The sequence below is a fragment of the Theropithecus gelada genome, chromosome 19, assembly GCF_003255815.1.
Source record: "Theropithecus gelada isolate Dixy chromosome 19, Tgel_1.0, whole genome shotgun sequence".
NCBI lineage: Eukaryota > Metazoa > Chordata > Mammalia > Primates > Cercopithecidae > Theropithecus > Theropithecus gelada.
Genome location: NC_037687.1, coordinates 31,109,213 through 31,135,271, shown reverse-complemented (window position 1 = coordinate 31,135,271; position 26,059 = coordinate 31,109,213). Strand labels below are relative to the sequence as shown.

At 56.8% G+C, this 26,059-nt stretch overlaps 3 protein-coding genes across 4 annotated transcripts in view; 2 read left to right on the top strand and 1 right to left on the bottom strand.

The window, feature by feature from the left end:
* LOC112613072 (leukocyte immunoglobulin-like receptor subfamily B member 3) overlaps positions 1 to 26,059 on the top strand; it is a 130,377-nt gene that overhangs the window by 61,585 nt on the left and 42,733 nt on the right. The window lies entirely within an intron of this gene.
* On the top strand, positions 217 to 4,328 carry LENG1 (leukocyte receptor cluster member 1). Its single transcript, XM_025368285.1, has 4 exons — positions 217 to 390; positions 1,493 to 1,672; positions 2,938 to 3,197; positions 4,029 to 4,328. Exons 1-4 carry the CDS (start codon positions 259 to 261, stop codon positions 4,243 to 4,245), a joined length of 789 nt encoding a protein of 262 aa, XP_025224070.1. The 5' UTR covers positions 217 to 258; the 3' UTR covers positions 4,246 to 4,328.
* On the bottom strand, positions 4,259 to 22,233 carry CNOT3 (CCR4-NOT transcription complex subunit 3). The gene is made up of 18 exons (XM_025368239.1): positions 21,960 to 22,233; positions 16,963 to 17,037; positions 16,780 to 16,847; positions 16,451 to 16,525; positions 16,218 to 16,307; positions 15,835 to 15,963; positions 15,636 to 15,731; positions 14,136 to 14,355; positions 13,912 to 14,045; positions 13,299 to 13,355; positions 11,449 to 11,830; positions 11,243 to 11,366; positions 10,233 to 10,431; positions 7,660 to 7,759; positions 7,359 to 7,557; positions 6,988 to 7,120; positions 6,134 to 6,259; positions 4,259 to 4,657 (listed from the first exon to the last, which is right to left on the bottom strand). Exons 2-18 carry the CDS (start codon positions 16,985 to 16,987, stop codon positions 4,559 to 4,561), a joined length of 2,256 nt encoding a protein of 751 aa, XP_025224024.1. The 5' UTR covers positions 16,988 to 17,037; positions 21,960 to 22,233; the 3' UTR covers positions 4,259 to 4,558.

Here is a 26,059-nt window from a genome sequence, read left to right as displayed (position 1 = left end):
TCAGGGGTGGGCCAACTTATGATTGGTTCAGATCTGTGATAAGAGGCGGTTGCTAGGGGATACCATGAGCCGAACGCCTAACATTCGCTATGAAAAGGACGTCTCAGCCAATCACCTGTCGTTACAGGCCAGGGGGCCGTACCAACTAATTCGGAACCAATCTGTGGTCGAAGTAGGGACAAGAGAAAGGGGGGCATCCTCTCGCCAATCGGAAGTGCAAAGAGGCGGGCGTGCCAGTCCCTGGACAGCTACGACGCCATGAATATCTTGCCCAAGAAGAGCTGGCACGTCCGGAACAAGGACAATGTCGCCCGCGTGCGGCGTGACGAGGCCCAGGCCCGGGAGGAGGAGAAGGAGCGTGAGCGGAGGGCGCTGCTGGCTCAGCAAGAGGTAAGCTCGGAGGCCGGCCGGGCTGACCGCCGGAGCCCAGCGCGCACGCGCCGCGGTTGGGGGCCGGAAGCGGAGGCGTTGCGCAGGCTCAGTGTGCCCCGTGTGAAATTCGGGACCAGGCGCCGATCCCGTTTTCGAGGACGTTGCTCTGCAAACCTTATGGCCACTTCCACCAAACCTCCCTTGATCTCGCCTTCGTCTTAGTCTCCCCCCACTGATGTATTTCACATGGCTGGAACAGTGTCTAGCACAAAAAAGCTTAAAAACATTTAATGAATACATGAGCGCTTGGACAGTTCAAGGAAGTTTGGATCACTTTTTAGTTTGCCTGCGCAGCCTATTTATTGAGCACCTATTGTATGCTAACTGCATGCAGAGCGCCTGACTTGCGGAATCCCCAATAGGCACTGTTCGTTCTTAGAGGGGCACTGTCATCTCTGTTGCACGGAGATGGCTTCAGTGAGGGAAAGGCACATTTAAGGAGAGGGGGACAGCCAGGCTCCACGCCATCGGGCGAGCCCTTTCCTGCACCGCCCCCTAGACGCATACACACAAACACGGGCTTTCTGTATGGCTCCTTAAATCTGTTTGGTGTACACCCAACTTTCAGTTCCTTAGCTAGTCTGATCCTCCACAGTGGGTGGGAGGTAGTCTGGGTTTTTAGAATCTCTAGGCTGCTGAGCGCTGTTTGAAATCCGCGTCCTGAGGCGGGGGACAGGGCTTCAGCAGTCGACTTGGGGTAGTGACTTGGAGCCATGGCTAGAATTCAGATCGTCTGGCCTAATGCAGTTTGGTCTACCTTTATGGCTGTTTTAATTGTCTCACTTGAGGTTAGGAACCCCTTTGGTTTAGGCCAGGGACCTCCTCCCAGCCATCCTTGATGACCCGTGGTTTACGATTTGAAAGGCAGTTTACAAAACCCAGGCGTTGCCTCATCTGCCTACCCTCACCCCCAGCTAGGACAGGTGCCTCTTTTAGGCGTCTAGTGCTCCCTTTCTTATAACCCCAGCACCCTGGACTGCCATTTTCTGTGGTGGGCACCAGACTCACAGTTTGAATTACCTCTAGGTTCTGAATGCCCTGCCTATAACTTTCTCCCCAGGCCCGTACAGAATTCCTACGAAAGAAAGCCAGACATCAGAACTCACTGCCTGAGCTTCAAGCAGCAGAGGCGGGAGCCCCAAGTTCTGGCCCTGTGGACCTGTTTCGGGAGCTGCTGGAGGAAGGGAAAGGAGTGATCAGAGGCAATAAAGAGTACGAGGAAGAAAAGCGACAGGAGAAAGTAAGCTGGCCTCACCCACTTCATTAGAGGAGCCATGAATCGAGTTGGGGGGAGAGGGCACTTTAGCCACTGCTTGTGATCAAGGTCAAACGAGAACGAACACACAGAATTTAGAACCATACCAAAGCATGACACTTAAGAAGTGTTGCCATCTGGGCACCCACGGGGCTTGGAGGTAGATGCTAGAGGTCCCCAGCTGCTAGGCAAACTGCTCAGTTCTCAAAACTGGAGGGGTCTGAAACCTGATGGGCTTTTAAAAATGTAAATCAGCCAGCTGTGGCTCATGCCTGTAATCCCAGCACTTTGGGAGGCTGAGGCGGGTGGATCACCTGAGGTCAGGAGTTCAAGACCAGCCTGGTCAACATGGTATCTCTAAAAATACAAAAAAATAAGCCAAGTGTGGTGGTGCACGCCTGTAATCCAGCTACTTGGAGGCTGAAGCAGGAGAATCGCTTGACCCGGGAGGTGGAAGTTGCAGTGAGCTGAGATTGCGCCACTGCACTCCAGCCCGGGTGACAGAGCGAGACCCCATCTCAAAAAAAAAAAAAAAAAAAAAAAGGCAAATCATTCGCTTCTTGCTCTTGCCTTTTGGCTAAGATCAAGTGTAAAAAGTATGTCTGGTCGTGCACGGTGGCTCACACCTGTAATCCCAGCACATTGGGAGGCCAAGGTGGATGGATCACCTGAGGTCAGGAGTTCAAGACCAGCCTGGCCAAACATGGCAAAACCCCGTCTCTACTAAAAATACAAAAATTAGCCGGGCATGGTGGTGCGTGCCTGTAATCCCAGCTACTAGGGGGGCTGAGGCAGGAGGATTGCTTGAACCTGGGAGGCAGAGGTTGCAGTGAGCCGAGATGGTGCCACTGCACTAGAGCCTGGGCAACAGAGCGAGACTGCATCTCAAAAAAAACAGGTACATGAGCTCTTGTCACTCACCTGCTGTCTCTGGACTTGCTGACCCCACCCATGGCTCCTCTGCTTTGCTTGATCCCTTCAGGCTTCTCTTCAAGTCTCTCTGCAAAGATGCCTGCCTCTGAACACTCAAGTGGCTCCACTTGTCCCCTCCTTCCCCTGCTGTTACTGTACCTGCCACTGTCCCCCCAGGGGGAACTTGGCCTCTGTTGGTGTCTTCCGTCCCCAGCACCTGGTACAACTGGTTCATGACAAGCCTTAGGTACCTGTTTGCTTAGATTCCTATGTCAGGGAGACACACCTGACACCTTGGAAGATTATATCCCATCTCTTGTATTTCCTGGCCCCCTCAGGAGAGGCAAGAGAAAGCTCTGGGCATCCTGACGTACCTGGGCCAGAGTGCAGCGGAGGCACAGACTCAACCCCCTTGGTACCAGCTACCCCCGGAGCGAGGGGGCCCCCCGCCTGGCCCAGCCCCAGATGAGAAGATCAAGAGCCGTCTGGACCCTCTTCGGGAGATGCAGAAGCATCTGGGGAAGAAGAGACGGCACAGCGGTGAAGGCAATTGCAGCAGAAAGGAAAAGGAGGGGTCTGAGAAGCAGCGACCCAAGGAGTAAGAAGGAAGACCCTCCTCGGCAGACCAGGGCCCAGACTTTCAGGGTTTGGCAGCAGCCCAGCATGGGCACTGCAGGTCTCTGGTCAGGACAACCAGGGACTCGGTGAAGGGCTGGCTGGGTGAAGTGGTTCTCAGCATGTGGTCCAGGAAGCCCCAGGGGTCCTGCCACCCTTTCCCGGGGTGCTGTGGTATCAAGCCTATTTTCCTAACACTGTTGGCCTTTTTCACTCGCATTCTCAGGCACATAGTGCAGGTTTCCAGAGGCTGTGTGATGAGAAGACACCCTCGTTCTGATGGCTGATGGCACAGATGCTTGTGTCCAAACTTTCTTAGTTTTCACTTCTGATTTGCAGTATATTAACAGGTAGAATCTATTTAAACAAAAGCTCTTAGGGTCCTCAGTTTTAAAGAGTATAAAGGCGTCCTGAGACCAAACAGTTTGAGAGCTGCTGGGTTAAGACAGTAAAAAGCAGGCTTGTCTCCAGGATGCTGTACCCCTGGTCTAGAGGGGGTACACTGCCTGTACTCTTCTCTAGAAAGGGAAACTGAGGCCCAGAGAGGGCCAGGGGTCTGCTCATTGTGCTTTCTTGACCTGGAGGAGCATCAGATTTTAAAGACTGGGGAGGACCAAAGTCCACAGAAGGGAAGGCCAGAGACGTGCCCATGGTGTCCCAGCACCAAGTGGCTTCTTCCAGAAGGCCTGAGAGCTGAGGCTGGGGCGTACTGGATGCAGCAGGGCTTCCAGGCGGCAGCTCTCTCTATGGGAGAGGTTGGGGGAATGGCCTCCTAGGAGCTACCAGCTTTCTGACCTCACTCCTCTCCCCGCAGGCCTCCATCCCTGGACCAGCTTCGAGCTGAACGTCTTCGGAGGGAAGCAGCTGAGAGGGCTCGGGCAGAGGCCCTGCTGGCCCGGGTCCAAGGCCGGGCACTACAGGAGGCTCAGCCGGAAGAAGAGACAGATGACCGGAGGCGGCGGTACAACTCCCAGTTCAACCCCCAGCTGGCCCGGCGCCCCCGCCAGCAGGACCCTCACTTTGCTCATTGACTCCTGAGGGGGGTACAGGAGAGGCCGCTGCTGCCAGCCGTCATATAAAACTATTTATTCATAAATATTTTCCAAAATGAAAATAGGTTTACCAAAAAATGTCCCTCACTGGGGAGGGGAGGAGGGGCAGCCCTCGCCCCCGGGCCCCCAGGGTGGGGCTGAGAGGAAAACCTCCCGGCCCCTCCCTGCTTCCTGGGAGAGGGGGATGCCCCGTGGCCTGGGGCCTCCCTCCAGTCTTCCAGGGCAGGGCCCTCACCTGGGCAGGGGGATCAGCATGCGGGGGGAAGGGGGTGGGTAGAGGGAGGGGCCGGTGTCACTGGAGGTCCCGGTCCTCCAGGTAGCGGTACTCAAAGGTGAAGCCTTCCTTCTTCCGCTGGCCCCACTTCTCGTAGTCAAAGTAGATGTAGGTGCCCTGGCCGGGGGAGAAGGCGGTCAGTGAGTGGACGAGGTGGTGGTCTGGGATCTGGGCCGGACCGACAGACAAAGGGGACAGTTCTTAGGGCTGTAGGTGTGTCAGGCACCGGGCCAACTGCCCTGCACACGCACACTCACTGCACCCTCACAAGGTTCTTCTTGGGTAGGAAATGTTATCATGCCACTTCAGCGAGGAGGAAACGGAGGGGGCCGCAGAGGTTCCACCGAAGCCAGCTGCCAGAGCGGGGCCCCAGCCCCAGCACCAGGCGTGAGTGCACAGCCTTCGTTTTCTCGAGGGCTGCGGCTTTTGAGCACCTCTCACGTGTGAGTACAGGATGCACAGCCTAGCATTTAATCTTCACAAAGACCTCGAGGCAGTGGGTACTGTCACCCTTGTTCTAGAGAATGGAACAGGCTCAGAGTCTAAATCCAAGCACTCTGCAGGGACATTTTATTGGTGACGGCAGTGGTGTGGGAATTTCTGAATGACTGGATGGCCTAAAATGTACTAACTTGGAGGATGGTTTTGGGCCAAACCAGGAAAGGACAGGAAGTCTGTAGTTAATGTCTGAGGACACAGTGGGAGAGGAGCTAGATTCTGAATGAATGTCTTAAATGCATCAAAGATGGCAACCTGGGAGAACTAGGAGAGGGGACTGAGTTCTCTGAGGACAAGGACCTTGTAATACTTCATCCCCATGAAGGGGCTCGGCTTCAGGGAAGTATTTGGTGGGAAAAAAACGTCACTGTAGAACACACTGAAAGTAATTTGGAAAAAAAAAAAAATCCATGACACTGACTATGTAGCAGTCACCATTAAGTACTTACACGTTATTAACTCATTTAATCTTCATAACAACTGCATTAGGTAGGTCTTCTTCCCCCCATTTTTACAGATAAGGAAATTGAGACACAGAGGTTCGAGTGACTTGCCCAGAGTCACCCAGCTAGACTGGGCTCAAACCCAGGTAGGCTGGCTCCAGAGTGTTTGCAAGAAGCAGGAATTTCCCAGTATTAACACTTGAGAAGCCCATTAAAAAAAAATAGCTTCCCCACTGAGCCCCTGCCCTGCTGGGTGCTGGGACCTGGAGGTGAAAGGGGGGCCATCAAGGTCCCTGGGCAGCAGAGCCCACAGCCTGGTACAGGGAGACATACCGGGAAAATCCCACACCCAAGCGAGTGTACCCAGCACTGCAAGGGGGAGGCACTGGGCTGGGTGGCGCCAGGAAGGTGTCTTTGAGGAAGGGACATTTGGGCTAAGACCCACAGAAGGCCTAGGAGCTGGCCAAGTAGAGGATGAGAGGGCAGTGTTCCAGGCTGAGCAGACAGCCCGAGGGAGGAGAACGTGGTCAGGCTGAGGGACTGCACCGGCTGAAAGGTGGAGGCGAGGGCGCAGAGGCCAGCAGGGGCTGCCTGGAGCCTGGGGACTCTACCCCAACCCTAGCAGCGGGAAGAGAGGGGGCGGGGCCCTCACCTGCTCAAACTCGTCAGTGATGGTCTTGGGCTCCTCGTGCCTCTGGAACCACATCATGTACTTGGTGTGGAATCGCCACGACTGCTTCTTTAGGGCCTTGGCTGCCAGGTACTGTGCCTTAGTGCCCTGGGGGAGGAACAGTGGAGAGGGGGATCAGGGGGCCCCCAAACTGGGTGGGGAGCCAGGGGGACGGGGCAGGACATCAGGGCTGAACCCCGGCCCCCGCCACAGACCACAGTTGGGCTGGACAATCCTCGTGGAGATGGGGCTGGGGGCACAGAACATACCAATGCTGGTCAGGAGAAGGAAAATGAGACAGGAGGTGAAAATTGCTTTCAGAGAAGCTTTGAGAAGGAAGAAAAACTAATGTGTGATGAGAGCTGAGAGAGGAGGCAATTTAGAAAATTTCCCAAGTGGGGATGAGGGTGGAGGTCACTCATGACTCAATGGGGTTGGGAGGAGGTTGGACAGTTCCCCAGTGGCCTCCAGGGAGGCCTGAGAATGGCCGACGAGTGGAGTGGGGTCGGCCTAGACTGAGGGGCTGCTGCAGCAGGGCTGTGGGGGGACCCCATGGGTTAGCCAGTAAGCTATTGGAAGCAGGGCTAGGGTGAGCCACAGTGGACTGGCCTCGCTCTCAATCCGAGCAGTTCTAACACCTTTGGACTGGAAGTGGGGACAGGGACAGGTTGAATTGGCGGGGGGGGCGGGGGGGGGCCCAGGACTGGGAATAGGGAGGGGGTGCGGTCCCAGGGGCCGCAGTGGGGCACCCACCTCACCCCTCCAGCCCGAGGGGGGACGGCGGCGGTGGCGGCGAAGCCGGGGGGCCCGAGGCTGCCCCGGGGGCCCTGCTGTACCTCCAGATAGTAGAAGATGAAGAAGAGTGTCTCGGTCGACAGGCGCTGGTAGAACTCCACAGTGTCCGAGTGGGGGGGTGGCATCTGGTGGTGGTAGGGGGGCGTCGGACAGGGGTTCCGGGGGAGGTACTGCCTGTGGGAGCAACAGGAAGGTCAGTGCCAGCTGCCTGCTAGTCCTGCCCTGATCAAAAGGGTGCTCAGAACTGCATCCCCACAGGGGAGGTGGTACAGAAAGACCCAGGGCGGTGCTGACCTTCAGTGGAGAGCCCGAGTCAGGGGCCTGGTGCTCTACCTACAGCCTCACAGGTTTAGCCACTGCCTCCTTGCTAAGACTCGAGCCCCAGCCCACCCCCCTTCCCTGGGGCCCTCACCGGATACGCTCAGAGTCAGAGGGGTGGGGCATGTGGTGCCAGGCGGCCTCCTCCATGGCCTGCTGGTAGAGCTGCTCCTTGGTGAGGGGCACAGGGCCCAGCGGACAGACACCCAGCGACAGCGGTATGTTCACCTCTGACAGCTGCAGGGGTGGCTGAGCTGAGGCCGGAGGTGCTGATGTGCTGCTCAGGATGATGTCTGTGGGGAGAGGTGGGGTCCGGCCCCTCAGTGGTGAGGATAGGTCAGGGGCCAGCCCCTCCTCTTTGGCCCACTGCTTCCCCACCATCCTGGGTTCCTCACCTCGCTCAGTCAGGTGCAGCGTTGGCACAGGGTCCTCAATGCCAGAGCTGATGGCTGCCCGTTCCGCCATGGACTTCAAGGAGCTCAGAGGCTCAGGGGCCTGGGGAGGAAACGAGAGGCCTGGCCTAAGCACTTGGGCTGCAGCAGCAAGTGCAGCCTGACACAGGTCCCAGATGCGCTTGCCTGCCCTGCTTGGGGGCTGTGGAGGGCCAATGAGCCACTCCTCATGATCTACCCATGACAGGTAAAAGCATCAAACTGTAGGGAAACAACTGGAAACGACTGACGCATCAGCAGAGGAACGTCTAGTAAGTGGGACTCTGCACCGTGGAATACTGCACGGAGATTTTCAAAACACAAGTTCGTGACATACTACAGAAGTAAACGCCAACCTGCAGAATATGTACAGTGCGCTACCATTTTTGTCAAAGGATGTGCCAATAGTACACGCTGCTTCACTAGGGACACCTACATGCTGGGAGAGCTCCCGCCTGTCTTGAAGGAGGCAGGAGTCTACATGCTCAGCTGTCTGCCTCTGACTGGCATGGGGTGACTGGGATCCGGGTGAGCCCAGCCCTGCTAGGCTTCAGTCTCCTTGCTGGCGACAGGTAGGCTGGGTCTCCAGACCTGTAGCCACAGCCTTGTTTCCTATTACAAAGGTTACAGCAGGCTTGTGTTCCCCAAAGTCAGGGCTGGTTCCTCCATCTCCTCTGGCCACGTGCACCTGTCCCTAACCCCAGCCCTGTGCGGGACTCCACAATGCGTCAGTCGCCAAGGCTTATCCATCCTGTTTTGCTGTATCGCCCAGGCAGGTCTCAAACTCCTGGGCTCAAGTTATCCTCCTGCCTCTGCCTCCCTAAGAGCTGGGATCGCAGGTGTGAGCCACCGCGCCCGGCTATCCCTCCTGCTTCTAAGCCACCTTGGATGGCTCCTTTCCCTGTCACGCCACCACGCCCCACGCAGCCCAAGCCTGTCCTCTCCTACCCAGACCACCCTCTCTCTATCCTGTCCTCACCAGCCCCAGGGGACCTTTCCAATGAAGTCATGTTGTTCCTTCTCTACTCCAAACCTTGCCACGGTTCCCGACCACCCACCCCAGCAATTCCTTTTTGTTGGTGGTGATGTTAAAAGGTATGGACCCCTTTTGAAAATCTCAAAGCTGCTGTTTCCCCTTTTTCCAGAAAAATGCATGCACTATAAATATCTTGTCCACCATACTTCTAAAATTTGGGCCAGGCACGGTGGCTCACACCTGTAATCCCAGCACTTTGGGAGGCCGAGGCGGGCAGATCACCTGAAGTTAGGAGTTCCAGACCCACCTGACCAACATGGTGAAACCCCATCTCTACTAAAAATACAAAAATTAGCTGGGCGTGGTGGCAGGCATCTGTAGTCCCAGCTACTCAGTAGGCTGAGGCAGGAGAATCACTTGAACCTGGGAGGTGGAGCTTGCAGTGAGCCAGATGGCACCACTGCACTCCAGCCTCAGTGACAGAGCAAGACTCCATCTCAAAAAAAAAAAAAAAAAAATTAATGCTTCTGTTGGGTCAGAAACTGTTCCAATAGCTTCGTAAGAATGATTTAGTCTTCCAAACAAACCTATATGGTAGGTATAATCGTGATTATTGCCATTTCCCAGATGAAGGGAAGGCACAGAAAGGACAATGCCAAGACTTGGACCCGGACAGCCTGGGCGCACACGCTGCCTCCCCGTGGAAGCTGCGCTACAGGATACTGGCTCACAGGCCAAGCCCCAGCTCCTGAGCCTGGATGATCAGGACCCCCCGTCCTGTCCTGCTACACCCACTATCTCAGCCCTGCAGCTGGTGGCACTGCCTGCTGCAGAGTGGACACCTCTCTCCTCTCTGCTGCATCCTGCCCAGCCTCCTAAAGATGCACGCTCCTCCTAAAGCACCTCCTGAAGCCCTTCCTGCAGCTGTTAGCCCCCCTCCAGGTCTCAGCTTAAACATCACCACCTCTCAGAGCCTTCCTGGGCCTGTCTCCCAGGTCAGCTCAGATGCCCCTCAGTGGGCCCACAGCAACCTTCCCGGCAGCTGCCCCAGCAGGGAAGCTTCCTAAAGGGAGGAACCAGGCTGCATTCACCCAACACAAAGCGTGGCCCCTAGTGGACTTCAACAAGTGTTTTCTTGACTGAAATGGTTTCTTAGCTAGGAAAAGGAGGGTAGTGAGCTAGGTAATGGATCATGTGAACTAGAGAGACTGGTATGCCTTGTGAGGACAAATGGGGACAGAAACTGAGGGCCTGGGTGGGGATGAAGATGGAGACCCAGAGAGAGCAAGCAACAAGTATAACCAAGAGAAAGGAAAAGAGACCCAGAGAAACAGAGCTTTGGAGGGAACAAGAGGGGAGGTATGAGAGCCCCCAGAGATCAAGGTCACGGGAAGGGTGGTACAGAAAGACCTGGAGAACGAGCAAGTGTGAGAAGGGGACAGAAAGCTAGAGAAAGAGAGATCCAGAAAGGGGGTGGGGGCAAGGGGCGCAGCTAGAGACCTGGAGGAAAGGAACAGCAGAGTCAGGACACAGAGGCTCGGGGGATGTCCAAGGAGCCCACCTTGATTTCCGGGGCGGTGCTGAACTGTGGAGGCCCATTGAGTAGGGCACCGGCTGCCTTGGCATCACTGAAGCTGGGCGTTGGGGAGCTGGGAGGATTCACAGGCAGTGGCACCAGGAGGCTGGGTCCCCCTGAGTTGTTCCCTGAGCCTGGGGCCACGCCCCCAGCCCCTGTTGGGGCTGCCGCACTGGGTTCTTTCCTGGAGAGCATGGAAGAGAGGGGTTGAGAGGAGGGCCCCTGAGGGTGGGCTGGGCAGAGAGGCCTGGCTGGAGAGAGGGGAGACTGCACACATCAGATGGGATCTGAGAGGGGCGGCTGAGGGTAGACAGATGGGAGAAAGTGGCTCTGGGCAAACAAAGGCAGAACCCAATCTTTGGAATGTTTTCTCATCAGTAGAGCAGAGCTGCGGAGGTGGGAGTGAGGATTATCGGGTGCTCCACCAGGTCACAGGCTGATCAAAACCAGCTGCCTTGGGCAGGTGGACACAGGGCCCATTCCCTCTTGGGCAGGCCAGCTGGAGCTGGGGTGAGGGGACCAGGAAGCAGGCCTTTCCTTTGTGCACACTGATCTTTCTTGGGGCAGTCTTCGGGAAACAGGCGGACACAGTGGAATGGTCTGAGCTAAGATTTGGAGGAGTGGCTGCAGAGGAATGAGGACTTCGAGACAATTCACTTTGAAAAGTGGAACAGTGACCCTCCGGTGGCACTCAAGTAGCCTTGGGCAGGTAACAGAAATGGGGAGGAAAGGGTATGGGGCTCTTGAGAAAACTTCCACTTAGATGAGAACACGTTTTAGAATGTTCTGAAGGGCAAAGCAGGGAGGCTGATGTCGTTTCCATGCTGGAAAGAAGTGGGGGTGTTAACACCCGACAGAGGTGGAGGACAGTGCTCAGACATTCCCAGCAGCAAGGGCGGGGGGGCCCAGAACCCACTGATGCAGGGGTGAGGCACCAGCGCCTCTCTGTGCCGAAAGGCCGCCATCCCAACCCTGCTGATGGCCGAGACACTCACGAGGTGCTGGGAGGTGGGTTGTGGGGGCCGGAAGGGGGGCCCAGGGCCTGGCTGCTGGCATTGTTGCCCCCACTGCTGCTCAAAGCCACCTCTGCCGGGCTGTCTGCCACAACTGAGCTGTAACCTGGGAACAAAGAATAAAATGGGAAGGACTGCCGGCGGCTGCCCAGCCCCGCCCATGCCCACCCCGCTGCCTCCCCACTCACTGGTGGCGCCATTCTGCTTGCCAGCCCCTCCACCGGCACTGCTGTTACTATTGCTGCCGCTCCCTCCACCTCCGCCGCCGCCGCCTCCGCCAGGCTGGGCGCTGGGGGGCCGGGGCTGGGTCGTGCTGGGCCCACTGGTAGCCGATGGGGCCACAGCCTGGGCATAGGGGGCAGGGGTGCCCGAGTTGTGGCTGGGAGCTGGACTGGCCTTGGGGCCCAGGGCACTTGGGGGTGCTGCTGGGGCAGGGACCCCGTTGTTGCCAGGAGTGGTGCTCAAGGCAGAGGCAGCAGGCGGGGGGCCGGAGGGGTAGGTGGGCGGCACAGCTGGGGACTGAGGGTGCTGGTTGCTGTGGACAGGCTTGGAGCCGTTTTTGGCTGGAGACTGCGGGTGGGAGAGAGCAGAGGATCAGGACCCAGTGGGCCAGCTGGTCTCCCTCACCACCCCCACCTCAGGCTCCACTTTCGTACCAGCAGCCTCCTCTCTGGCCTTGCTGCCCCCAGCTGCTCCCGCCCTCCTGGGAACCTGGGTGACCTTACTCACCCTCATGGCTTCAGTCACCTTCATGCTTAAAACACTCACACTGATTTCCAGCCTGCCCAGCTTCCCAAGTCCTGCCTGGACACCGCCCCACGGATACCCCCACAGGGATCTGACCACAACTTAGGTTGTCAGCCAGAGAAGATCCATCTGTTGGAAGCCAGGGGACTAGTGGGAAACACCTAAATGTCCTCAATATGAGATTAGCTGGAGCAGCTTAATGTCCAAGAGTAGAAGGAAAAACAGCTAGAAATTGGATAGTAATTCTGAACATCACCTGAAGGGTCACAGAAACTACTCACAGGGCTGTAAGTTACCAGCACTCCAGAAAGTGGTGGGAGGGTAAATGTGCTCATGGTATCCCCACTGCAGGCAGCTGCCAACAGCACTCAGGCTGCCTAACCACCTCCTGCACTTCTTTCCAGCCACCCCACAGGCTCCCTGCGCTTACCAAGCGCCCAACAGGACTGACTAACCACTTCTCTCCTGGGATCGCTGCTTGGCAGTGGGAGGCTGGGAAGGTGGCAGAGCCCAGCCTGGCCCCTGGAGTATCTGCCTCAGTGTCTCTCCTCATCACCTCTTGGCCCTGCTGCCCGCCCTCCCTACTACCTGCGGGTCGTCTTAGTCTCCACGCCAGCCCCCCCAGTGCCCACTCAGGGTGTCCCCTCGAAACCGTCCATCCCGTTAGCCCACAGAGGGGCCTCAGGCCCACGCTGCTCCTGCCTAACATTCTTCTGTGGCAGCGTTTCCGAAAGCAGGCTCCTGTCCTGGGCGATGTTACAGGAGTTGGAGAAGCACTGCCCACCACCGTCTCCTCTCAGAAACTTGAAGTGTGTGTTATCAGCACAGCAAAGGCCCCATCACTTCCTAGGCTTGTTTGGATCTGGAGGCCACTCAGGTCCACAAAGCCTGAGCCGCTCAGCCTGACAGTCCCAGTCCCTGTGCTCACAGTTGGACCCCTGGCCCTGCACACCTGGCCAGCCATCTCTCCACACTTCCAGGCTTTCTGTCACAACTTCCCCTTGTTACTGGCTGCCGCCTCTCCCTGCCAAGCAAACTCACCTGACTCTCAAGCCCAGGGCACTCCACAGCAGCATCTCCTGACTGCCTGGCCAGGCTGGGGGTGACCTGTGCCACCCCCTTGACCACAGCACCAGTCACCTGTCCACTTGCCCTGCCCACCTGCCCTCAGGGCAGCACTGATTTCTGACCCACCTGTGTCCACCAGCCCAGCACAGTGGCCAGCACTCAGGTCTCAATGTGCCTTTGGGATATTGCCCAACATGCCCATCCATTCCAGACTCACACCCACCTGGCTGACTTCACTGTCTGTGGAACGTCCCCTCTTCTTATCATCTTCAGAGTTTTCCTGAGGTAGGGGAGGCAGAACAGAAACCTGTGTGACCTCTGGGGGTCTGACAGAGAACCGCCAATCTCTGAACGTCCCGGGCCCTGGGCCCAACTGACTGCCACTGCAGCCCCAGAGCTGGTCAAACGGCTGTCCTTAATCTGCCTGGAGAAACCACCTAAATTCAGGCTCTCCAATGTTCTTGTTTTCTGGGAGCCAGCACTGACCCACCAGCCTCTTAAGGATTTGGGAACCTGCTCTCCACAGGGAATCCAACCCTTGGATCCCTGCCCAAGGTGGCCAGCTACCCAGCCTCCTCAGGCAGCCCAGGCACCGGCCCCTCCCATCTCCCAGATCCAGGACCTAAACTGGCCCAGGATACACCCTATTACTCTTTATGTTCGTTAGGGACCCAGATGTAGGATTTTAGGGTGTGCTCCAAGAGCCTAGACCCTGGATACCTAGATCTGTGTTTCCTCAATTACTCTCCCCTAGCTACTTTGGAGTGACCCAGATTTGCCTCCCCGAGTCCAGCCCTGCTGGAAACACAAGGTACTTGTGCCCCGTGGGGCCTCACCGTGGTACAGTTGGCTGGGCTGGGCGGGATGGGAGAGCTGGAGGTGGTCGAGGTGGGTGTGCTGCTGGACTGGTTGAAGATCTCATCCTCCATGTGGCTGTGGCTGGGGGGGGAGGTGGCGACCAGCGCCTGTGCTGTGGGGGCAGAAGAAGGGCATGCTTAGCTGGCTCACAGCCCACTCTGGGCCCTCACTTCCTGTGCCACGATCAGCCCCAGGGCCTCACGAATGTCCTCGAGGTCCAGGTCATCGTAGAGAAACTCGTTCTCCTCGAAGTCGGGGTCCTGGGATGAGTCGACATAGTACTCAACGTCGTCCTTGATCTTGCGGATGGCATCAACAAGGATGGAGTCATTGTCCAGCATGCGCAGGATGGTCTCCAGCATGCGCACGTGGTAGCGGTGCTTCTCGATGTGCCGCTTCAAGCCCTCGATCCGGTCCTGCTTCTGCTGGCGAGCCCAGGGCCAGGCTCAGGGGCTGCAGACCACCTGCTTGGCCCCTCCTGCCCCCACAGAACCTGTCCTCAGTCCCTGACCCCTGTGGAGACCCAAAGCCTCCACGCCAGCCCCTTCTGGGGTGGGGCAGTATGGGGTCCACCCACCCTCTGAGCCCTGTGGGGACCACAGGGCTTGACATCTTGGGATCCCACTGCTCTGCTCCTTCCTCTTCCCACACGTTTCTGGCTCCAGGAGTCCTTGGAAACCTCTAAACAACCCCAGAGGTCCTTGTGCCATCCCATGACTTGGCCTCCATCTGCACCTCACCTGATTTCTCAACTGAGTCCAGATTTCTCAACTGAGCCCGCCCACCACTGACTGCCTCTGGCATACGGACACCCTCCAGCTTGCTCCAGCAGTAATAATGATAACCCCCATTTGTGAGGAGCTTGCTGTTTAGAATCATGATGATATTTGTCATCACTAGGTCCCCCAACCCCACCCATTTATCCCAGCCGGAGCAAAGATCCATAAGCCTCGCTCCTGCCCTCCTCTCAAGGCCCCTTTGGCATTTAACATCTTAGTCTCAGTTCCAAATCCCTGCTCTGTTCAAGGACCCATCATCTCCCCAAAAGCCCCTGGTTCCCAAACCCCTCAGAATCTGACACCCAACCCTGTCATCGTCCACTTCCTGACCCTTTCCCACCCACAGCTTCCCTGAGGACCCAGCTCTCCCCTCCCTGTGTTTCTGGTTTTAACAAGTCCATACAGTTTGTATCCCTTTGAACTCATACCCTACAATCCCAGATTTCAGAACCTGGGACCCTAATATCCAGCTTCGTCCCAGATTCCTCTCTTCCTTCAGGCCCAGTTCTCTGCCTTCTCCATGTTCTGCCTGTCTCTACCCACTGTGCTCTCCCTAGGACCAGCGTCTTCTGGATGCCAGGAGGCCTCTTGCCATGGGTGTCCTTCAGGTCTCACGCTTACTCTGTGGCTCAAGCTCAACCTGCATTCACATTCCCCCAAATCACTCCTCTTCACGAAGGCCCCACTGTCTACCCAGACACCCAGGGGACCCTGAGATTTTGTCTGACCTCCTCCCTGCCCCACCCAGGCAGCTGCTAAGCCCTCCCGATCCTGTCTCTCAAATCCCTAATCCCGGCTGCTGGCCCTGTCCGCCTGAGGAATCCAGGCCCCAACTCCCAGGAGCCTAAATGACTGGCCTCCTGCTGGCCAGCCCATCCCCATGCCCATCCCCATCCCAAAGGTGTGGGGTCTCCCTCACTCACATCCTTGTCGCCCTTCTTCTTGCGTGTCTGCACTGACAGTGACTCCACCTCACTCTCAAACTGGTCCACCTGCATGTTGAGCGTGTCGATGGTATTCTAGGGGAGGGAGAGGAAGAGGAAAGCCATCAGCCAGGGTTCCCACCTACACCCAGGGCTCAGGATCCTCAGAGTTTACCTCCTCTTCTCCACCCCAACTCACCGTGAGCCACTGGCCAACCTCTTCCTTCTCCTTCTGGGCAGGATCTACCTTCTGGGCCAGGCCCAGGCCCTCCTTACTGTAAGCTTTGGTTTTGGTCTCTCGTTCCACAACTTTGAACCGTTCCATTTGCTGCAGAGAGTGTAGTTGGCAGGTGGCTCTCAAAGGCGGGAAAGGAGGTGACTAAGGGCCAGCAGACACTCAGACCTGAGCCTCATGACCCTACTTTCTGAGCTCTGAGTCTGCTGCCTCTTCCTTCCCTTAGCTCCAGAAACCCTACTTCTCTTGAAAAACTCTGGGGTCTGGCCGTGCTGCCTCCGCCCCTTGAGATCTCAAGAATCTGGTGACCTTCCCACCTCTCTAGGACTCAGGCTCTAGGCTCCTACCGTCTCAATGAGCTTGCGGTTGTCTATAAGCTGCCTCTTGTCCTTGATCTCGTTGGACGCTACCCATGTCTTGATCTGGTCCCTCAGCCGCTGCAGATGGGAAAAGCAAGAAAGTCAGACCTCAGGATCCGGGAACTGGGACCCACAGCTCCTTCTCCCTGGGACCCAGCAGTCCACTCTCCCAGTTCCCTCAACCCTCAGGACACAGGCGTCCAGGCCCCCAGTCCCCTCACTTGTAGCTTCTTAATCTCCTTCTTTAGGTCAGCCTCATACTTTTCTTTCTGGTTCGCGTTGGCTGCATTGTGGAGCTGAGGGATGGAGGGAATTCAGAAGTCAGTGTGGGAGGGGATGTCCCAGTACGCACTCCAGTGAGTCTTCCTTATGCTAGGGACTCGAGGACCCCCCAACCCCTACCCCCAATGAGTCTTAGAGCCGATTCTCTTAGGTCCTCAGCATCTGCAATATGTAGCCCCTCCCCCTGGTCAACACCCAGAGGTCCTGAATCTTCTTCCTGTGCCCTCCTCTCTGAAGACCCAGATGATTAGGGTCTCAGCCCCTGTACCTTCTGCCAAATATCTTCAAACTGCTCCACGCCCTCGGACACCTTCTTGAGGCAGCGATCAATCTCACCTGGCCAGGGAGGAAGAAGGCTGTGAGAATCCTGCCCAGGCGGCAGGCATCTAAAGAGCAGTCCTCAGAAGAGGGAGCACGTGGCTACAGGTGCAGTAGGAAGTCAGTCTAGTACCTTGGAGTTTGCGCTTGTCCGCCATCTTCCCTGCCCTACAGACGCACTCTCTTCATACTCTCTTGGAGACGGACGCTGCTGGGAGAGATTGGAGAGGAATTAACACGCATTCTCCGGCTGGTAAAAACCCAGAGACATGGACCTAGTCAGCATAGTTAGGTAGGTGGGACTGGTAAAGGAAAGAAGCATTTGCTATCTGACAAGAGACCAGTCCCAGTTCTCCTGATGCTCACTTGACTGCCCAGCATAGTGTCTGGCCAACAGAGGATCCCATAAGTTTGTTGAAACAAGAAAAGTTACATACTTTTTTGTGTGCCTCTGACTCAGGAAGTGGAAAATTCCTGTAGCATGGAGTACCTTCTCCCCAGATTACACTCAAAAAGATTTTTCAGAGCAGGACAAAGTCATGCTGCACACAGCTGATGACTGGGATGAAGGCATTAGCCCTGCAGATCACACTTCCTACTCAGAGGGGCTGGGTACAGAGGTGGCTAGAAGAGGTCATCCCTCAGACAAGCCAGCAGACAAGCGAAACTGGCAGCTCACAGAGAAGGGCGTGTGCGTGTGTGTTGTGTGTGTGTGTAAGCTGTAGGTGAGAGAAGAAAGATTGGGGGTGGGGGAAAATGACGGCAAGCAGAGATGCCGAAAACTATGAAGAGCTGAACCCACTCAGACAGACAGGGCTGAATGCCAAGTAGAAGGGACTTAAACCACCAAGAAATTTATTCCAGAGCAGGATCCTTAAACCAAAAGGAAATAATACTCCTAACCCAAAGAAACTGACACCAAGAAGGGTTAGAGATTTGGGGGCAGAAGGCAGCACCCAAGAGAGACCTGGGAGAAGACAGAAATCTTACTAAGATAAGAGGGTGCAAAGGTACCACAGTTGTGGGGAGCCAATCTGCACACACGAAGGAATCCCATATCAAGTGGATTGGTGATTTAGACTCAGGGAAACAGGCACCATCAGGGCAGGAACCCAAAACTTAAAAAGAGGAGCATCTTTATTTTAAAGGAAATTACATGGAACCTAGAGAAGACTGAGGTCAAAAGGGAGTTCCAAGGAACTTGAGTCCAAGGGAAGACACATCTTAGGGCCTGACAGCGAGACCAGGGGAGCCCTGGGGAGAGAGGCTTATGCTCAGAAGACTTCTAAGATACCAGTGGAGATTGCCCTCTTCCCCTCCAGGGAGGGGGCCTATAATGAACAGCACAGTTCCCTGGGATCCAGGGGCCGCTCCCACTCTACTTGTGCAGGGCAGGGCACCCGGGAGTAGTCACTTACTGTAAAGACAGAAACAGCCCCATACTGAGGACTAAGAGCCTCAATACAGAGGGAAGTCACACCAAGAGGGTCCTCACCCACAAGGAAGGGAACATCTGGCAAACAGTGCTCTCCAACAGAACTTTGCAATGCTGGAAACACTCTATTTATGCTTATCTGTTGGCCACTGAACATCTGAAATATGGCAAGTGTAATGGAAGAACCGAATTTTTCATTTTTAACTAGTTATTAATCACCACATGTGACTAGCAGCAACCATATAGGACGGGTGTGCTTTAGAACAAGAAGCCCATAAAGGACAGGGCTGGTCCCCTAACCCCAGAGAGAACTTTCCCAACACTGCCGGGACCCATTCTGGGTGGTAATAGGTAGGGGTGCTACCTTACACTTGAGGGGACTTAAATCTCCTCAGTAAAAGGCCCAACCTAAAGCAAAAGGCAGCACCCCCGCTCAGAGTCAGAGTCAGCTAACATGCCACACCTGGGGAATCTCCAGGAAGGCAAAGCAACAACAAAAGGACCCAGGAGAAAGTGCCGCAGTGGGGATTCTGACTGAGGAGGGGCAAGTCCCTTTGATCCAGGGAGCTTATACAAGGCAAGGGCCTGGACACCAACCCCGAGGTGTGCAGGGATCCTCACCAAAGTCCAACACCCCAACACAGACAAGCCTCTTACTGCATAGGGGGAACAAGAATGTGAAACGAGAGCTTACGCTCCCTCTTTCCATCCCAAGAACCCAACAGAGGGTCCTGGGCAGGTGCTCCAGCCCAGAGAGAGAAGAGGTCTCATGGTCTTCACCCCTAAACAAGGCAATCAACACCTTAGGGAGGTGACACCCTCCCTGCGTCTCCACACAGAAAGGACTGGTGCCCTAGCACAGAGGAAGAATACTCCCAGAGAGGAGACCACACTGTGGCAGCAAGAGAAGGAAGTCCTGGAGGGGTCAGCAGCCAGCTGGAGGGGAACAAGAGCCCTAGCCCAGGGAGGTGATGTTTCAGACAGAACAGCGTGACATCGAAGTCAGCTACAGCTGAGACCCAGCGAGGAGGCAGCTCCTCCACAGAGAAGGGGCAAGTGCCAGAGGCCCAGGGTACTTGTCCCCTAGAGAGGCTGGAGCCTTAGTCACAGCGGAGACAACACCTTCCCCCCTAAGAAAATTCCTATATCATGAGGGTGTCTGTACCTCTGGTCCCCCCGGCAAAGGACCAGAGAGAAGGGAAGCTGGAGCTTGAGTCTCGAAGCAGAGACACTGCCAGAGAAGAAAGAGCCCCATTTGCTGTAGTCCGCGGGGCGTCCACCAAGATCCTTCAAGGAAGGTGGTGATCGCAGGTCCACTCCCAGGCGTGAAGAACCTGTGCTCCAGCAGCAAAGGCTCTCCAAGAGCACTGAGGAATCTGGGAGCCTTGGCCCAGGAGACTTACCCAAGAGGAACACACATCCCCACAGGGCAGGGACCCACAAGGGGTGGGGTGGGGTGAGCAGGACACCAGCCTCACAGGAGCCAACACGCCTACATGAGGGCCAAAACCAGTAAAGAAGAAGCCCCCAAACTTCACCTCAGGGAAGATGATACCACCACACAAAGACTTGAGGAGGGAGGGGCAGGAGGCTTAGTCCTGAGGAACTAACACTGGGCGGTCCTTAACCTTGGGGGCTGTCAATGTGCCCACACAGTGGTCTTTGTCATGAGGCGCCTTTGATCTGGGAGAGCTTCCGCCTCTGCAGCAAGGAGCTCTGGGAACTGATGTTGAAGGGTGATCCTTAACCTGGGTGGCTGCTGACATGGCCACACAGAGGCTCTGAGACTTTAGAAGGAGGATGCGTTAGGGCCTGGGGTGGAGGTACTCATCTCCACTGAGATGCCCCTGCCAAGGGTTGGGGGCTGGAAACTCCTACTTTGAAAAGTCTACACCAGAGAAGTCTTCGGTCCCAGGGACGGGGTCCACAGTGGAGTCTCCCGCTTGAGACTCAGGTATCTTACATCCACACAGCCAGGCAACTATGCCTTACCCCATACAGTGAAAAATCAAGACGGGGTTTTGGAAGCATTAGCCGGGGGCACCTGCATCCGAGAGGGATCCTCAGCCTTACGGTGGGGACACACGCAGAGGCGTGGACACCTCAAATCCAGAAGAGCAGCCGTACCAATACCAAGGATGGCAAGAACCTTATCCCTGGGGGAGGCAACACCAAGAAAGGGTCCTTACCCTGGAGAGAAGGCACAGCCCCAGAGGGAAGAGCCCCCACCTCGCGGTACAGGAACCCGGGTCTGGGAAGCTTCCTACTCCCATGCAGTACCAGCAGCGCGGCTGGAAAGCGAAACCCTTGTTCTCCAACTGCTGACGCCCAGTGTGAAGGTAGATGGAAGACAACAAACCCACAGCGTGGGATCTGATGCAAGTATCAAGGGCAGTGGGCTTCCTGGTCCCTGGAGAGATGACACCCTAGAGGAGGAGACTGGTGTGCAGGCAGAAGCAGCCTCACAGGCAGGGGTGAAGGGAGACATCAAAACCCCTCACCAAAAGGGCAGAAGAGCTCACCCCGGGGTGGGTGGCCGCCCTGCACTGAGAGGCAGGGACTGCTCAGAAAGAGGGGCTGGCGCTGCCCGCAGTGGGAGCTCACTAACATGGATAGCGTGGGGGCTTAGTGTCCTTCACCAGGCACCTGAGCGCCAGGGGAGCCCAGCAGCCCCCAGCAGCAAGACCACAGTGGCCCTGACATCACCGGGAGAGGCCCACACCCAGGTCGGAGAGTCAGGATGCAGGGGAGTTCAAGGCTGCAAAGCCAGGGGCAGACAGCACTATCCAAGAAGTGTGAGAGCTCAGGCCAGACGTGGGCCACACTGAGGACGGTCCTGTACCCCAGGTGGGGGAAAGCCAGACCCCCCCAAAAGGCAGGCGCCCGGTGCAGCGGGAAGCGAGGCTTGAGCCACCCAGGGCGCTTCTCGCTACGAGAGGGAAGAGCTGCAGACTACAGAGGTGGAAACTTCGGCAAAGGCTCCAACTAACGAGGAGTTTCTCCTCCACTCCTCTCCCAAGAGGCTCCCATCCGATACGGACGGGCAGCTGGAACCTGAGATCCAGGGCAGGCTGCGCTCCGGGGAGCAGTGAGGAGGGATGCGGAGGGTGGCCTCGGTCCTGGGAAGGGTGACTCCCCCACCCCGCTGAGGTCCTCGTCCCGGGGTGTTGGCACACCCCCCACCCCGCCACCGTCGAGAGAGAAGCCCCGGCGCGGAGGCTGCCCCCCAACGCGAAGGACCGAGGCCGAGGGGGGCAGGCACCTGAGCCCCGAGAGGGCGGGCACCTGGGACCAGGGGCGCCTCCATCCTTCCAGCCAGGAGCCAATACCGACGCGGAGAGGGGCGGGCACCTCGCGCCCGGGAGGCTTCGCACCCTCACACCCCTACCGGGGGGCCCGACGCGATGCCACGCGGGGAGGTGGCGGCGGGCGGGGCCCGGGGTCCGGGTCGCGGAAGGACCCCCGGGCGGCGCTGAGGGGCGTGAAAGAGGCGGAGGAACGGGAGGGCGAGAGGGAGGGAGCCGCCCCCCGCCGGGAGCCCCGCGCTGCAGAGGCGGCGGCAGGGGGCAGGCGAGGGGAGGCCATGTCGCGACAGACGGCGGTGTCGCCAGGGCGGGAGGCTGCGGGAAGGGCGGCCGATGGCGCCGGGGGGAGGAGGGGAAGGGGTCCGGCCCAGTCGAGCCTGACGCTCTCACCACAGGAGCTGGCGCCGCCGCTGAGGAGCGTATCGCGACAGGCGGGGGAGGCGAGCGCCCGCCGCCTTTTTCTCGCGCCCCGGGCCCGGGCGCTATCGCGATAGCGGCGCGAAGCGGAAGTGGGGTTGGGGGAGTGGGCCCGGGGTTGTTCTGACGACGGGGGTCGGGGCTCAAGGGAGGCCGCGGCGTCTGCCGATGGCTCCGCGGAAGCTGACCGGGCCCGGTCCAAGATGGCGGCGGCGGAGGAGGCCTCCCCTCCTCTCTTCTCGTCTCTGGCGCCGACCCGCCCCCGAGTCCCGAATATAGGCCTGTCATTGCTCCCGCTGAACGTCGCTCCTGACCCTTGGAGGCGTTCTATTGGTTCCTGGCAGGGATGTGCCCTGCCCCCTTTCGCGGATTGGGTGATTGCTCCAAGGCGCGGCGTTCGATTGGCCTCCCGCGCAGCCTGCTAGGATTGGCTCAGGTTTTCCTCCCCGCTCCTCCTCCTCCTCCCGCCTCAGGGCACAACACGCCAGCGCGAGGACCCGAACGTCAATCAAGAGACCTGTGTCGTGCTGATTGGATGTATCCGCCCCCCTCTCCTAAAACAATTGGTCGCGGGGAGGAGCTAGGACAGTCCAGGGGCGGGAAGTCGTCCGTCAAGTTTAGAGCTCTTTTTAATTGGTTGCGGGGGCATATTCTGCCTTGAAGTAATTGGTTGGTCCTGGAAGTGGGTGGGGAAAGCGGAGGAAGGCATGGAGTGTGGGCGTTAGAGGCCGCGTACCTAATGGGAGACAGACAGGTGCCTTCAAAGCGGGGGCCGAGCCGAAGTCATCTGCCAATCAAAACAGCCACTGGGCCAAGGGGGAGGAGCTGGGCAAGAAAGTCCACCCCTTTCTCTTCGTTGGCCCTAACGGTTATCATTCATGCTAGTTTGACCAATAGCGTGGCGAGTGGGCGGTAGCTGCTCGTAGAGCGTGTGAAAGAGGGTGTATGTAACTAGCAGAAGTGGGACTTGGGCGCAACCCTTGCGTCCCGGCCAGGTAGGCTGCTTCCCTGTCTCTCAGCTGCCTCTTCTTTCTCCAAGTGCCTCTGTGTTGGCACATCTCTGAAATTATTTGCTGAGTGAAAGAAGGAAGGGACCAGAGACAGTGCTTTAAGTCACTGGCACCGTGCATAGCAGAACTGGTTGGGAAGCGTGAGGCGTGGAGTTTTTGTCCTGCCCCTGCCTGGTTAGGCGACCAGATGGTGGGAGACTCATTCTCCTCTGCATCTCCGCTTCCTTAGTGTGTTGAGGACGCCGCAGAAGGTACAGAGGAGACGGGTGGCTCCCTAATGCCTGCTCGTTTCAGGTCTCAGCTCTGTTGTCTTCTTGGGGAGAAAGCTTCCCTGACTTCCCGGGGCGGAGCGCTCCTGTGCGCCTTGTTCGTTAGAATTTATTTTTGCACGTCTACCGTCATTTTCGTAATTATTCGGTTTCCCTATGTGGATTTTGCATCTCCAGCACTTAGCACGCAGGAAGTAGTCAGTAACCATTTGTCAAAGGAACAGATGAATGAATGTGAGGAATGACTTGTGATTGAAAACTTACTAGACACTGAGGCTTCCACGAACCGGGAGGCATTTGCCCAGGGTCACACAACCGAGATGGGAAGCCAGATCCGCCCCTTCCTGTCTAGGTGGTGGAAAGTAAGATAAATCCCAGAGAGAAGTGAAGGTGAGTAAGTACGGAGTCGGTCAGCACATCAGAATGGCCTGAGGCAAGAGGGGGAGGAACGCTTGCAAAAATGCATATTCTTAGGTTCACATGCAGACAACGGGAATGAAGCCTAGAGTTACTGTTCTAGAGCTTTGCTATTCAAATTGTGGCCCCTGCACAAAGTATTGCTTCTCAGACTCCTCCGGAATCACCTAGGAATGTGTTAAAATGCAAATTCTGCTTTTCTAACAAGTGCCCCAGTGATGCACAGGGTCCACAGTTCACACTTTGCCCACCAATGATCCAGAGTGATGACTTTCAAACTTGGCTGCACATCACAGTCACCTGAGGAACTTTTTGTTGTTATTGTTGTTGGTGGTGGTGGTGTTGAGACGAAGTCTTGCTCTTGTCCCCCAGGCTGGAGTGCAATGACACAATCTAGGCTCACTGCAAGCTCCGCCTCCCGGGTTCAAGTTATTCTCCTGCCTCAGCCTCCTGAGTAGCTGGGATTACAGGCGCCCGCCACCATGCCTGACTAATTTTTGTATTTTTAGTAGAGTGGGGGTTTCACCATGTTGACCAGGCTGGTCTCGAACTCCTGGCCTCAGGTGATCCGCCCGCCTCGGCCTCCCAAAGTGCTGGGATTACAGGCGTGAGCCACTGTGCCCGGCCGGGCCTGCAATTTTTTAAAAAAGTTCCTCAGGTAGGCCGGGAGCAGTGGCTCACGCCTGTAATCCCAGCACTTTGGGAGGCCGAGGCAGGCGGATCACCTGAGGCCAGGAGTTCGAGACCAGCCTGGCCAACATGGTGAAACCCCATGTCTACTAAAAATACAAAAATTAGCCGGGCGTGATGGCGCACGCTTGTAATCCCAGCTACTCGGGAACCTGAGGCACAAGAATTGCTTGGACTCGAGAGGTGGAGGTTGCAGTGAGCCGAGATCGTGCCACTGCACTCCAGCCTGGGTGACAGAGCAAGACTACGTCTCAAAAAAAAAAAAAAAAAGTGAAGTCCAGATAGCCAGGCTTGCACTAGACCAACTAAAACAATCTCGAGGTAGGAGCCAGACATGAGAAATGTGTGTGTGTGTGTCTGTGTGTCTGTGTGTCTGTGTGTCTGTCTCCCAGGCTGGAGAGCAGTGGCGCCATCTCGGCTCACTGCAACCTCCACCTCCCAGATTCAAGTGATTCTCCTACCTCAGCCTCCCAAGGAGCTGGGACTACATGCGTGAGCCACCGCGCCAGCGTGAGAGCCACTTACAGAGACTTTTCTAGAGCAGGGCTTCTCCAATGCGGCCTTGGATCAGGCGCATACCTATCACCTGGGAACTTGTTTGAAATGCACATCTTTGAGCCCCACCCTAGACTGAATCAGAAACTCTGGGCCCAGCAACTGTGTTTTAACAAGCCCTCGGTGTGATTCTGAAGCGTATTAAATTTGGAGAACCTCTGTTCTGAGTACCAGGGCTGCAGGCCCAGGTGACTCAGATTCCTTTCCTGAGATTCACACCCTCGTGCCACAGCCCCATTGGTAGATGCCAGATATTTTGGCCAAGGGAGACGGGGGATTCTGAACAGCGCTGGGGACCACAGGTCCTTCCCTGGCAGACCAGTATGTAGAGATCAGCAAAGGCTGTCATTTTCAAACAGGGTTGACCCAAAGGGTCAGGGATGAAATGGAGGAAAGAGACTTGACTTAGGCAACCTGGGGTAGTTTGCCCACTCAAAGGAAGCTCCCAGGTGTGTCGACTTTTTGACTTGAGGGAAGAGAGAGACTCAAGAGATTGCCACTGAGGTCCTGAGACAGAGCTCTGGGATGAAGGACAGGGATCCAGAGATACAGAGAGTGGTGACAGGGAGGCCCAGAGAGGGGAACAAAAAGAGCAAAATCTCAGACAGGACCTAAAAAGTCAGAGGGAGACCCAGATAGCATGAGCTGGAAAGAGGGAGGGAGAGAGAGAGGGAAGGTGGAGACAGGGAGGGAGAGAGAAGGGAGGTGGAGACAGGGAGGGAGAGAGAAGGGAGGTGGAAAGAGGGAGGGTGAGAGAGGGGAGGTGGAGAAAGGGGATATGGGGAGGAGGAGGGAGAGGAGAGGTGGGGAGAGGGAGGGAGAGAGGGGAGGGGGGGAGAGGGAGGGAGAGAGGGGATGTGAGGAGAGGGAAGGAGAGAGGGGAGCTGGAGAGAGGGAGGGAGAGAGAGGGGAGCTGGAGAGAGAGGGAGAGAGGAGAGGTGGAGAGAGGGAGGCAGAGAGAGGGGAGGTGGAGTGAGGGAGGGTGAGAGGGGAGGTGGGGAGAGGGAGGGAGAGGGGAGGGAGGGAGAGGGAGAGAGGGGCAGGTGGGGAGAGGGAGGGAGCGAGGGAAGGTGGACCGAGAGAGGGAGGGAAGGTGGAGAGAGGGAGGGTGAGAGAGGGGAGGTGGAGAGAG